Here is a 12701-nt window from a genome sequence, read left to right as displayed (position 1 = left end):
TGCCTTGTCAACTTACATATATCAAGAAAACAGCTACTTCTTTCATTGTTTTGATACGCTGAGACATGAAAACAGTCAGTGCTCTTTTAAGGATTGCATTGATATGTTGAATTGCGTACTTCCCAATTTGACATTTCAATTTGCCATGGTTGATGTAATGTCCCACATTATAAGCTCTACCCCATTTACTTGCTGACTGAGCCCAAATAATTATATCATGAAATTTACCTGCAAAATTGAACTGTAGTTCCTTTTATAGCACAATATATCAAAGATTTTATAATTCTTGTCTCCTATTTTAAAGGAAAATGTCTAATAAAGAAGTTAAGGCCACCTTGAAAAATGCAAGGGAAGCTATAAGAAATAAGGAATTTAAAGAGGCATTGAAACATTGCAAGGTACAGTAAAACAATGTTTTTTGTATGGTAAGGTTAACTTCTAGTTTAATATTTATGTTTATGTTTAACATTTTTTGGTATTAAAAATTGCATAAATATTTAAATTGGTAAGCGTAGTGTCAGACAGTTGATCTCAATACTTGCCTGTGTTGCCTTGCTATGCACCTCTCTGACAGTTGATCTCACACCCACTCACATTCCCTTGCCGTGTGCATGTTGATCATCATATCGCTGCATGTATTCCACTTCTGGAAGCCACTTGGTTAGAGAAATGTGCATTCTGTTAATAAACTCTGCCAGCTTGGTGCATCTTGTTTCAGTTTGGTCCAACTCAATGATTATTGCAGAATAAAGTAGATTTTGTGCTGGCTATACAAACAAATAAATAAGAAATATACTAGAGCTAATGTGAAGTCAGTTTTAGAAATGAGGCTGTTCAGTCTGTCATGTCCATATGATCTCTGCAAGAGCAGCTCAGCTAGTCCTGCTCCTCTGGTCATTCTCTAGACATCTGCAATTTTCCTTCCTCAATTGTGACATAGGTGCATGTGGGTGAAGAAAATTATGGGGAATGATGAAATATCTGAGCAGAGCGAGCTGACTGGGCCCCCAGAAACACATGATGATCACAGAAGTGACCTCCTGTACCTCCATACATGAAAGTAACCCGTGACAATCTGGATGTTCCAGAGGTGTAGGTCCTGAGGCTGATCTGCAGGGTGACCAGTGCAAGGAAACTAGACATTGTAGCAAAAATGGTCTCTAATCTGTGGAGCTTCTGAGATAGGATGTTTGTATAGTAGTCTTCAGGTTGTTAGAACTGAGAGTGTTCTAGCTATCAGAGCACTGAAGGGTTCACATCAGCATAATTAGAACGGAATTGTAAACAAAAATGTCTAGCAGTTCAAGGGAAAGAAACTGGAAAGATGATTCAAAAACTGAGGTAGGAGTAATATTTCTCTGGAATAGAATATCTATAAAAGGATAATTTTGGTAAACTTTATGTTCTGCATTAAGATATTTTGAATATATGTCTTTTTGTTTAATATATCTATATTTCATTTTTAAGAATATCTGCAGCCTTCTGTGAATATATTTCAGTGGGAGTTTGCACATTCTCCCCGTGTCTGCGTGGGTTTCCTCGGGGTGCTCCGATTTCCTCCCACAGTCCAAAGATGTGCAGGTTAGGTGAATTGGTCATGCTAAATTGCCTGTAGAGTTAGGTGCGTTAGTTAGGGGGAATGGGTCTGGGTGAGTTACTCTTCAGAGGGTCGGTGTGGACTAGTTGGGCCAAAAAGGCCTGTTTCACACTGTAGGGAATCTAATCTAATAATTGCCATGTTAACTGCTTACACAAATTTAATGTATGAATTATCGGTCCACTTTGCATTCTGGGCTCTGAATTGTCCAGTACAGCGGATATCTTTTGTCCAAAAACATTGGGATCAGCTGCTTTTCAGATGAAGAATATTTCTGTTTTTTGATTACTTAGCATTAAATGGACTTGCCCACTTTTAATCACTTGGCTTAACTTGACAATTAGGGCTAAAATCAAGATCATAATGTCTGTTCAAATTTCTGGCACCTGTCTCATTCTGCCAACAGCAGTATTGGGGTTCTTTGTCACAATGCTTCGTGAATTATTTAATTCACAATGGTTGTTACCTCCTGTGATGGCTGCACTCAAAAAAAATATTTGACCATGTTGTGTGCATAGGTGTGTTTAAATAAATGCAGCAGAGAAAAATATGACACAAATCAATCACCAAAAGACTAGCATTTACCAGGATACACTTAGGTCTACAGTAGGTATGTTTGGGCCATGTGATAAAGGACTTCATTTAACCCAATTAGAACGGGCCTGACCAGAGCAGATTTTGTTTTGGCTCAGCATGTCTCCAGGTCTATTTGGATACGTCCAGATTAAGTGCAGTCATTTTTACAAAGGGACTGAACTCTGTGTATGTACGGACTCACTTGGGTCAGGTTTGAGGTCTTTTTGGTTTTCAGACATGTGCATAAATGACACCCAAGCAATTTCTGTAGCTGGGCCAAAACAGTTGCATCAAAGCTTCACACTCCTCAAACTACTATGATCATTACTTGGGAGGGATAAGCGTTTTGAGGCCAGAAGAATTTAGATGTTTGGAGGAACATATAAGCTTTGTTTGGATTTACTGACTTTGAGTTGGAGGAGGTGTAATAACTTATTTTAGTACTGTATGCAATACTTGACACATTTAACATGATGCATGTATATGAATGTCACGTAAAGTCACTGTATATCTTTTGGAAGAGGGACTATGAAACAATGTTAGGCTAATTGTGGTGGCCATTTATTTTTCTATTCTAAAGTGCTTCACTGAAATTGAGATGAAAATTTCCCTCATACCTTTTTTTTTGGTATATTGTTTTGATCATTTATGACACTGACATTTATGTGTTTGGACACCCTGTATTGACCGTAGACCATTTGAGTAATTGCAGTAAAGCAGCGTGCAAAGAAAAGGTTGCCTGACTTGCCTTACCTTTTTAGCCTGAAAACAAATACTGTCTGCTGTAAGTTTGAATGGTTTTCATTTCCTACGCCAGCCACCCTTACAGTAGAAATAAGATCAGTAAATTGCAATGTGACCCCATATAGCCTTTGAAATGTGTTGTGATTTATACTTGTCACCTCTATTTCTAAAATCACTGAGAGACTGAAATCATACATTTTATACTATTTTCCTGGTCTGGATTAAAATCTAAACCCAAAGGGAAAAAGCTAGTCACAGATTTTGGATAGCAAGTTGGGTAGTATTGTTTATTATACTTGAAAATAGCAATTCCATTTCTAGAAGGAACAATGTCAATCTACGCTGAACTGTTATTTCTTACATTTATGTTTTACTTCGCAGGCTGTGTTGAAACAAGACAAGAATAACTACAATGCCTGGGTTTTCATTGGAGTTGCTGCAGCAGAGTTGGAACAGCCAGACCAGGCAAAGACTGCATATAAAAAAGCCACAGAACTTGATCCAGACCAGTTGTTGGCATGGCAGGTAGATAAGGAATCAAGTAGATTTATATGAATATGAAATTGTATCATATAGTATTTACATAATGTATCCTGCTGCATAAACCTGCAGCAGTATTACGTGTACAAATAAAATTGAGGCTTGCATCAGTACAGTAGAAAAACAGTTGTTACCATACAGTACTTGTACTTTATTAGCTATCTTTTCATGTTGGCAGCAACTTAAGCATTAGTCAAGCTGTCAACAAATTAACAACATTTGATAGATTCAAACATTGACAACATTTTCATTCAACCTGAGGGGAAGTCTGTGGATATGTTTTACCAGTAAGATTTGTGAAAACTACGTGCACCAGAGCTGTTGTGGTATTGCTTAATGATCTCTCTCAATTTTGACTGCTATCTTGTTCTTGGTTTTGCTTTATTTTCTGTGATTTTTATTTCTCTCATTTTCTACTTTTCTTTCCTTTTTTTCCTTTGCTAATATTTGTGATTATATTGGGGTCATGGATGGAGGAGAACGAGTGATACAGATCAGATTTGGATGTTAACAGTTGGGATCAGGCAAATTGAAACTGAAGATATGTGTAGGCAGCAACCAGCAAGGCAGTGGAGAGGAGAAGGATATTGGTTAAAGAACTTGGAGAGTTGAGATAGAGGATTGGGTCATAAGTGGGATAGAATGTAAACGCATAAAGTTGAATGGGGTCACTTGTGACCACATGACCTCTTTAAACCCTGTCCTTTATCCTAACACAACTTTGATATTCATCTTGGATGAGAGATGCTGATCCTCAGTAACTAAAGCTACTTCCTAGCATCAGGTTAGGAATTGCCAGTTTTCTGTTATGTCACTATAAATAGACAATAGCACTCTTAGTACAAAGAAAATTTACAGCCCAGGAACAGGCCCTTTGGCCCTCCAAGCCTGAGCCGATCCAAATCTACTGTCTAAACCTGACACCTAATTCCTAAGCTTCTGTATCCCTCTGCTCCCCACCTACTCATGCATCTGTCCAGATGCATCTTAAATGAACCTACCGTGCCTGCCTCTACTGCCTCTGCTGGCAACGTGTTCTAGGCCCCTGCCACCCTCTGTCTAAAGTACTTGCTGCGTGTATCCCCCTTAAACTTTTCACCTCTCACCTTGGAAGCATGACCTCTTGTTATTGAATCCTTCACTCTGGGGGAAAAAGCTTGTCTCTATCTACACTGTCTGTCCCCTTCATGATTTTGTAAACCTCAATCAGGTCACTCCTCAATCTCCTTTTTTTTTCTAATGAAAACAAACCTAACCTACTCAACCTCTCTTCATAGCTAGCACCTTCCATACCAGGCAACATCCTCGTAAACCTTCTCTGCACCCTGTCCAAAGCATCCACATCCTTTTGGTAATGTGGCAACCAGAACTGTCCGCAGCATTCTAAATGTGGCCGAACCAATATCTTGTTCAACTTTAACATGGCCTGCCAGCTCTTATACTCAATACCCTGTCTGATGATGGCAAGCATATGCCTTCTTGACCTCTATCCACCTGTGTAGCAGCCTTCAGGGTATAATGGACCTGAACTCTCAGATCTCTCTGCTTAGCAACTTTTCCCCAAGGCATTTCCATTTACTGTGTAATTTGCTCTAGAATTAGATTTCCCAAAATGCATCACCTCACATTTGCCTGGATTAAACTCCATCTGCCACTTCTCTGCTCAACTCTCCAGTCTATCTATATTCTCCTGTATTCTTTGACAGTCCCCTATGCTTTCTGCGACTCCACCAGTCCTCGTGTCATCTGCAAACTTGCTGATCACACCAACAGTGCCCTCTTCCAGATCATTTATGTATATCACAAACAACAGTGGCCCCAGCACTGATCCCTATGGAACACCACTGGTCACCATTCTCCATTTCGAGAAACTCCCTTCAACTACTACACTCTGTCTCTTGTTGCTCAATCAGTTTTTTTTTAATCTACCTGGCTAGAATACCCTGCACATCATGTGACTTCACTTTCTCTATTAGTTAAGTATGGGGAACCTTATCAAACACCTTACTAAAGTCCATGTATATGACATCTACAGCCTTTCCTTCATCTATCAACTTGGTCCCTTCCTCAATGAACTTTATTAAGTTGGTAAGGCACGATCTCCCCTGCAAAAAAAAAACCATGTTGCCTATCACTGATAAGCCCATTCTTTTCTAAATATAAATAGATTTTATCCCTTAGTACTGTCTCCAGCAACTTTCCCACCACTGGCGTCAGGCTCACTGGTCTGTAGTTACCCGGAATATCCCTACTACTCTTCTTGTACAGGGGAAACAACATGAGTAACCCTCCAGTCCTCCGGCACCTCACTGTGTTTAATGATGCTCCAAAGATATCTGTCAGGGCCCCAGCTATTTCTTCTCTCGTCTCCCTGAGTAACCTGGGATAGATCCCATCTGGTCCTGGGGATTTGTCCACCTCAATAACTTCTAGCCTACCCAACACATCTCCCCTACTTGTGTCAGCATGATCCAGAATTATCAAACTTCTATCTCTAGTCTCAATGTTCATCATGTCCCTCTCCTCAGTGAACACTAATGCAAAGTACTAATTCAGTATCTTACCCATTCTCTCAGGTTCGACACACAGCCTTTTTCCTTATCCTTTAGTGGACCAATCATTTTTCTAGTTACCCGCTTGATTCTTATAGAAGAATAAAAGGTTTTGGGATTCTGCTTAATTCTGTTTGCTAAAGCTATTTCATGATCCCTTTTAGCCCGCTTGATTCCTCGTTTAAGACTGGTTCTACTCTTCTGATATTTCTCCAGGGCCCATTCTGTTCTTAGTGCCTGGACCGTACGTATGCTTCCCTTTTCCTCTTGGCTAGTCGTATAAATTTTCCTGTCATCCACGGTTCACGAATCTTGCCTTTACTATCCTTTTTTTTTTCAACGGGAAATGCCTAGTACTTAGAAATGAAATTGCTGATTCTTGATTGATGCTTGGAACTAGACAAAAGAAAACACAACCACTTGGACCCAGTTTACACTCTGTCTGATCTGCAGCAATATATTTTGAAAAGTTTCTTGTGATATACAAGTGAGGTTGTAAAGTTTCTGCTTTGAATTCAATAGGTGATCTGGCACAATTTATTTTTCCTCCGTCCTGCTTATATTTATTTTCATATCACCGAACAGAAAATTGACCATGGACTAGCACAATGAGTAATGTTTTAAAACATATTTTCAGTTTAAAGATCTTTCATTTAAGAAAATAGCCATGATATATTTAGTGCAGCTCATTAATACAGCTGAAATTAGTCAGAGAAAGGCTTCTTTAATCAATGTCTAATCAAGTTCTTCTTGGTAATTTTAGATAATTATTACAGTTTGTAAGTGAGATTACTAATTTTGCTCAGATGATACTTGACACTCCTATGGATAGCAAATGATAAGTTTATCTAAGATAGACTTAACTTAGCCAATAACCTTTTGTAAATTCAACTGGCTGAGCAATCTGTTGAAATGCAGGTCACAGAATTCACCCGCTCAAGTCTCCAGTTTGATCTGAAGTTGATTGGCTGATATTACCATATGGTTCAGCCAGTGTAAATCTTCAAATTTGATAGTTAGAATCAAAACATTACTAAATCAATGTGTTTAACTTCTGTATGACCACCATACCATGCAACAGTCAATCTATTTTTGATTGGCTCTAGCTGTTGGTAAATTTTTGTTGAATTCCACTTGTATTCTCTAAGACTGTCTGACTTCAGCATCTCAAACAAATCAACTGGATTAATTCTATCTAATCAGCTATTGAGCACCTTTTTTAATAATTAAGCTGAATATTTGCAAGGCCATTGTGTACTGTCTCTCAGAGCTCATTAGGGTTGCAAAAGATTTTCTTGTTTATACGATCAACTAAAACTGCACTGTATCATGAGAGAGACTGATTGATTGATTTAAAACCTGTAAAGTGATTATACGTTAATTCTTGGTTGAAAGCTGCACTTTCCTAAGATGATTGATTTAGATGTTAGCGAGTTTTGAGAAGATTTGTAGCTCAGGTTGAAGTTCTGGATATAGGCTTGCTTGCTGAGCTGGAAGGTTTGTTTTCAGACATTTCGTCACCATACTAGGTAACATCATAAGTGAGCCTCTGGATGAAGCACTGGTGGTATCGCCCGCTTTCTATTTGTGTGTTTAGGTAAACCCAAATAGAAAGCGGGTCGTACCACCAGGGTTTCATCCGGAAGCTCACTGATGATGTTACCTAGTATGGTGATGAAACATCTGAAAATGAGCCTTCCAGCTCATCAAGCAAACCTACATCCATTGATTAAATGTATTGATTATTTTTATTGATTATAACTTGATCATTTGTTTCATAGTTGGCCACAACCTAATGTTCTTTGATCAATATATGTAGTTAATACAAGCTACAAAATGGCTTCTTCAGTCATGTTAGTATTAAAATAGCTTCCTTTTTGTCCATGTTAGTTACAACTTTAAATGTAATCTAACCACTACACGTGTAACCGCAAGGAAGAATTCATAATAGTTTCCTGGAATATGCTATGGGTCAAACCAGGAATTGGACTGCTTTGTACCTGGTAATAACGAAAGTTTAGTAAATGAACTGAGAATAAAAGGTTTACTAAGAATCATTAACTATAAGATGATAGAAGTTTTAGTGCTCAATCGAGCATGAGCAACTTAGGTCAGAAAGAACAATGCTACACTTATAAGGTTAATTACATTGAAATTAGGACAGAGTTAGCTTGAGTGGACTAGGAAAAGGGTTTGGTAGAAAATAAAGATGATAAACAATGCTAGCCGTTTTGTAAAAAAAAAAATCCAGGACTGGCAGGAACAATATATACCAGTGAGGAAGATCCTAGAAGGGGATAAACTGACCAGGGAAACTAATGGCAGTATCAAATTGAAATAGAAAAAGTATGCAATCCAGTAAAGATTAGAGGTGAATCCAAGGATTAGGAGCAGTTTTAAAAAGCCAACAAAAGGTGACCAAAAAGAAAGAGGGAGAAAATAGATAAATAGAATAAATTTGCAAGTAACATAAACTGACAGTGAGAGCCTATTTTTTTAAAATAAAAAGGAAATACAAGGTGATGGTGAGCACAGGCCTTTAGAGAATGATGTTAGGGAAATAGTAATGGGAAGCCAAGAAATGACAGAATGGTTTAAAATTAACTTTGCCTCAGTGTTCATGGGAAAGGGCACTAATAACATTCCAGAAGTGCAAAATAATCAAGGAACTAAAAGCAGGGGAAATAAATAAAATAACTGCTACTAGAGAAAAGGTAGTCGAGAAACTAATAATGCTAAAGACCAATAAATCCCCTGCATCTGGTGGGATACATCCTAGAATATTAAAACAATTAGCTACCGAGATAGTGGGTGCAATGTTAGTAACCTTTTGAAAATCCTTAGATCCTGGAATAGTCTTGGGATTGAAAAACTGCCAAATACCAGTCGTCTTCAAAAAAGAAGGGAGAGAAAAATCTGGTATTAGCATGGATAGAAAATTTGCCTAACCAATAGAAGACAGAGTTTGAATAAAAGGGACAGTCAGTCAATAAATTTAAACAAAACTTTGTGGTGAACTATCATTTTGTGATTGGTGCATTTTCCTCTACTAATCTGAGTCTACTTGCTTACGAGTCAGCACTCTTGGTGAAGTATCTTTGTTAACACTTTAAGTGTTTTTTTAAAGAAAATTTATATTCACTTTTTTTTTAAGGAAAAGATTTATTCCATGTAACGAATGAAATAAGAATGCTTGTTCCACTATATAACACAAGACTGAATTACATTGGGTATCTAGATATTGTAGTACTGAGATATATCCTTCATATTTACACAAATAACACATCTTGTGGTTTCAAAACACCACCGTTTAAAAGGTTGGTTGGACAGAATCCAGGCATATGCTTTATTAAGGCTTGTGTTGTATTCCAAAACTCGCATTGCAAAACGCCAACACATTTGTTACTTGTTCCTATCTATGTATAAAGTCCTGTTCTCACATAATGATCTCTAAACTAATAAATAACCAATACCTGTTCCCTGGATCCATTCTGTTTTAATTGTCCCTGTCAGACCCTCATGATTAGACTGAATTTTGTTTTTTATGCTTGGCATCATAATGTTCATCTGAAATAATCTGAGTCATACATTTTATTTATGTAATGTTAATTTGTGCTTGTTATAAAGGTCAGATTAAAGTTAAACTGCTTACAGTTTTATGTTTCACATCTTTTATAATCACAACTTAGCATAATTTTAAGAACAATTGAGTAATAGTGAAAATTGCAAAATAAAACTTTAAGACTTCGCTCTATTTGCTGCTTTTCAGTCTGATTCCATATTGCTTATTATTGAATATTCCATATTCCACATTGTTTTCTTGGAATGGACCAGAAACTAGATATTTGGGTATGAACATCCAAACTCATACCGTTAACATTTCATAAAGTATAATCTCCTAGTCTTTTATTTTATACATCAAAATATTTTTGAGAAGTTTTAGGCAAAGGAGAAATTAAACACAAACATGAAAATTTTTAATACACTAATTGAGTATTTGTGAGCCAAAGCAAAACCGGGCATATGGGGTGAGTGGAACTTGATGTAAGATAGGATAAAGGCATCAATCTTTTTAGAGTTGCTGAGATGCACAGGGGATGCATGTTTGGCCAAGAGAACATTGTGGCTGTCAAGTCAGATGACAAATGCATATGGTAAGAGTTACAATATTGCAGTATTGCAAGTGGATTTTCTTTGTAATGGACAGGTTATAGTGTTGGTTTCTCAGCCGAAGTTGAGTAAGATATTACAATAGTGTAAAGTCTGGTTCAGTTGAATGTTGCCTACTACGTTCCGTGTACCCCACCCACCCCACTCAACTCCAAAACCTCAGTGATTGTAAAATTCAGGAATAAAAATATAAATAAATTTTCCACAAATTCTAATAACTTGTATTTGTGCAAGCACTGTGAGGAGGAACTAGAACATAATGTGTTGTTTTCTTTTCAGGGGTTGCTAAATCTTTGTGAGAAGAACGATACATCTGACAACAAGCATGAGCTGTTGGGAATTTATCAGAAGCTAATGAAGTTATATGAAAGGTAACCTGTTGAATGTATTGAACTTGTGTTTGTGTGATGATGAGTATATCTATCCAAGTTTGCATTAGAGCTTACACTTTTCTTTGTCTCATCTTTCAGGAACAATGTGCATTCAGAGAAATATTACTTGTAAATTCAAGTGTACAGCTTTGTTCAAAAATCTATTTTTATAGTTCTTGCTACTCTTCAATTCACTTTTTGTTCCACAGAATAAATTGGTCAATGAGATTATTTGTTTGTTGTTCCCAATGTTTTTTTAAGAGAATTGTCAATTTCCACAAAATCACATCCAAAAGAAGTAATATTATTGTAGTTTCAGGTTTCACCTGTAACATTGTGCAGTAATTCACTGACTGGAAGAAACTTGCTATATGTATGTCATTGTTGTAAAGTTATATTTGCAATGTCTATCCAAATGCTGGATGTCCCCAGAAAGGGGAAGATCTATATTTGGCTGTGAAGTAATAAATGCAATGGTACCTTTTTTAATATATGGTTACTTTTGTAATCCAGGTGGTCAGGCTATTTGGAATTTCAGGCATTGATGACCTATTTATACCATCTGTCAATGTTAGGAATAGTACTATCCAAAATGGGAAATCACAAACATGACTTTGTGAACTACACCTGACTGATTTTAGAATAAAAATGTGGTAATACGATTGTATCTTCTAGCCAGTGTTGTAATATGCTGTTCTAACCTTCTAGTGTTACTCATCCAAACAAGCAAACTGCCAACAGAAACTGTAGGACAACTTGTATCCTGGCACAAAAACAAATTGCTGGAAAAGTTCAGCAGGTCTGGCAGCACCTGTGAAGAGAAATCAGAGTTAAAGTTTCGAGTGTGGTGACTCTTCTCAGAAATTTAGTGGCAGATGGTCACAGGATGAAACTACTTCAGAGATAGTAGAAACAAACTGATAGTGAAAGCAGGTTGCCATATCTATGTAAATATATGATACTTAATACACAGAGGGCTTACCTTGCTATCATTAGAGTTCTGCGGCCAGACTAATAGTTTTTAAAGATAGTTTTTTCCATAACTATTTACATAGAAGATCAGATAGTTCTCATAAGTGCATAATTCAGTTGTTACCAAGCCTAACAAATCAAGTGGTACCTTCAGTAGCATAATACTGCTGTCAAGTCAAGAAAGACATTTTCTTTACCACACAATTAACTATTGTGGCTTATGAATTTCAGTGCCAGTGTAATGCCCGATATATACATCCCGTATATCCCAAAGGTTGTTACAACCAGCATGTTACTGTGTGTTTTGTAACAAGCGGAGAATTGACTAAACTCAAACAGCCTATGTTTGCACAACTCAGCGCATAGTGTCCACTGTGGGATGTGATTTTATGATTGACTGGTATTCCCCAAACAAAATTGATTGTGCTAAATGATGAAGAGTGTGGTGCTGGAAAAGCACAACCGGTCAGGCAGCATCCAAGGAACAGGCGAATCGATGTCTCAGGCAGAAACCCTTCATCAGGAAGGGCTAATGCCTGAAATGTTGATTCTCCTGCTCCTCTGATGCTGCCTGACTGGCTGTGCTTTTCCAGCACTATACTCTTCGACTCTGATTTCCAACATCTGCAATCCTCACTTTCTCCTGATTGTGCGAAAAATTATGCTTATGACCAATTCGATACCATCAGTAAGGCTCACAATGTGGTTCACTTGTGCTTGTTAGATACTACATATGTTCATACAGGGCCCTCTCCCTTTCCCTTTCAAACAGAACGAACGTGTCCACACATTGTGCCTTTTTCAATGAAACAAAAACTGAGTGTGCAACCATTCTTGGGTGCAGTCCACACAGCAGGACCTAGACCAACCCAAGTCAACTTGTCTGGTTTGAACTTGAACAAAAGTTTGAGAATTAACTATTCCCTGATGTAGCCTTTATGGGAACAACTTGACCAAAGTTGACTTCCTAATAAATTAGTGCCATCCTCTAATGCAATAAAATTTGTTGTTACGTTTGAAATTTGGTGTTTTGATTCTACTGAGTTCAAGACAAAAAGCCTTGACACCAATTCTGTTTTCTTTTAATAGTCTTTGACTTCTGTACCACCAAAAACAATTCATCTCCTTTTCCATTTTCAAACCAATCCAGAGGCTGGCATAATTTGTTTTCAGGTCCTC

General features: G+C 37.4%; 1 protein-coding gene across 2 annotated transcripts in view; it reads left to right on the top strand.

The window, feature by feature from the left end:
* Positions 1–12701, top strand: part of skic3 (SKI3 subunit of superkiller complex) — a 125135-nt gene that overhangs the window by 5571 nt on the left and 106863 nt on the right. For both annotated transcript variants that reach the window (XM_072583159.1, XM_072583168.1), the window contains exons 2-4: positions 305–398; positions 3299–3442; positions 10459–10550. In XM_072583159.1, the coding sequence (XP_072439260.1) occupies positions 309–398; positions 3299–3442; positions 10459–10550 (326 nt within the window). In that variant the 5' untranslated portion in view covers positions 305–308. The remainder of the gene's footprint in view (positions 1–304; positions 399–3298; positions 3443–10458; positions 10551–12701) is intronic.

Source organism: Chiloscyllium punctatum, chromosome 2 (assembly GCF_047496795.1).
Source record: "Chiloscyllium punctatum isolate Juve2018m chromosome 2, sChiPun1.3, whole genome shotgun sequence".
NCBI lineage: Eukaryota > Metazoa > Chordata > Chondrichthyes > Orectolobiformes > Hemiscylliidae > Chiloscyllium > Chiloscyllium punctatum.
This window is presented reverse-complemented; position numbering and strand designations above follow the sequence as displayed.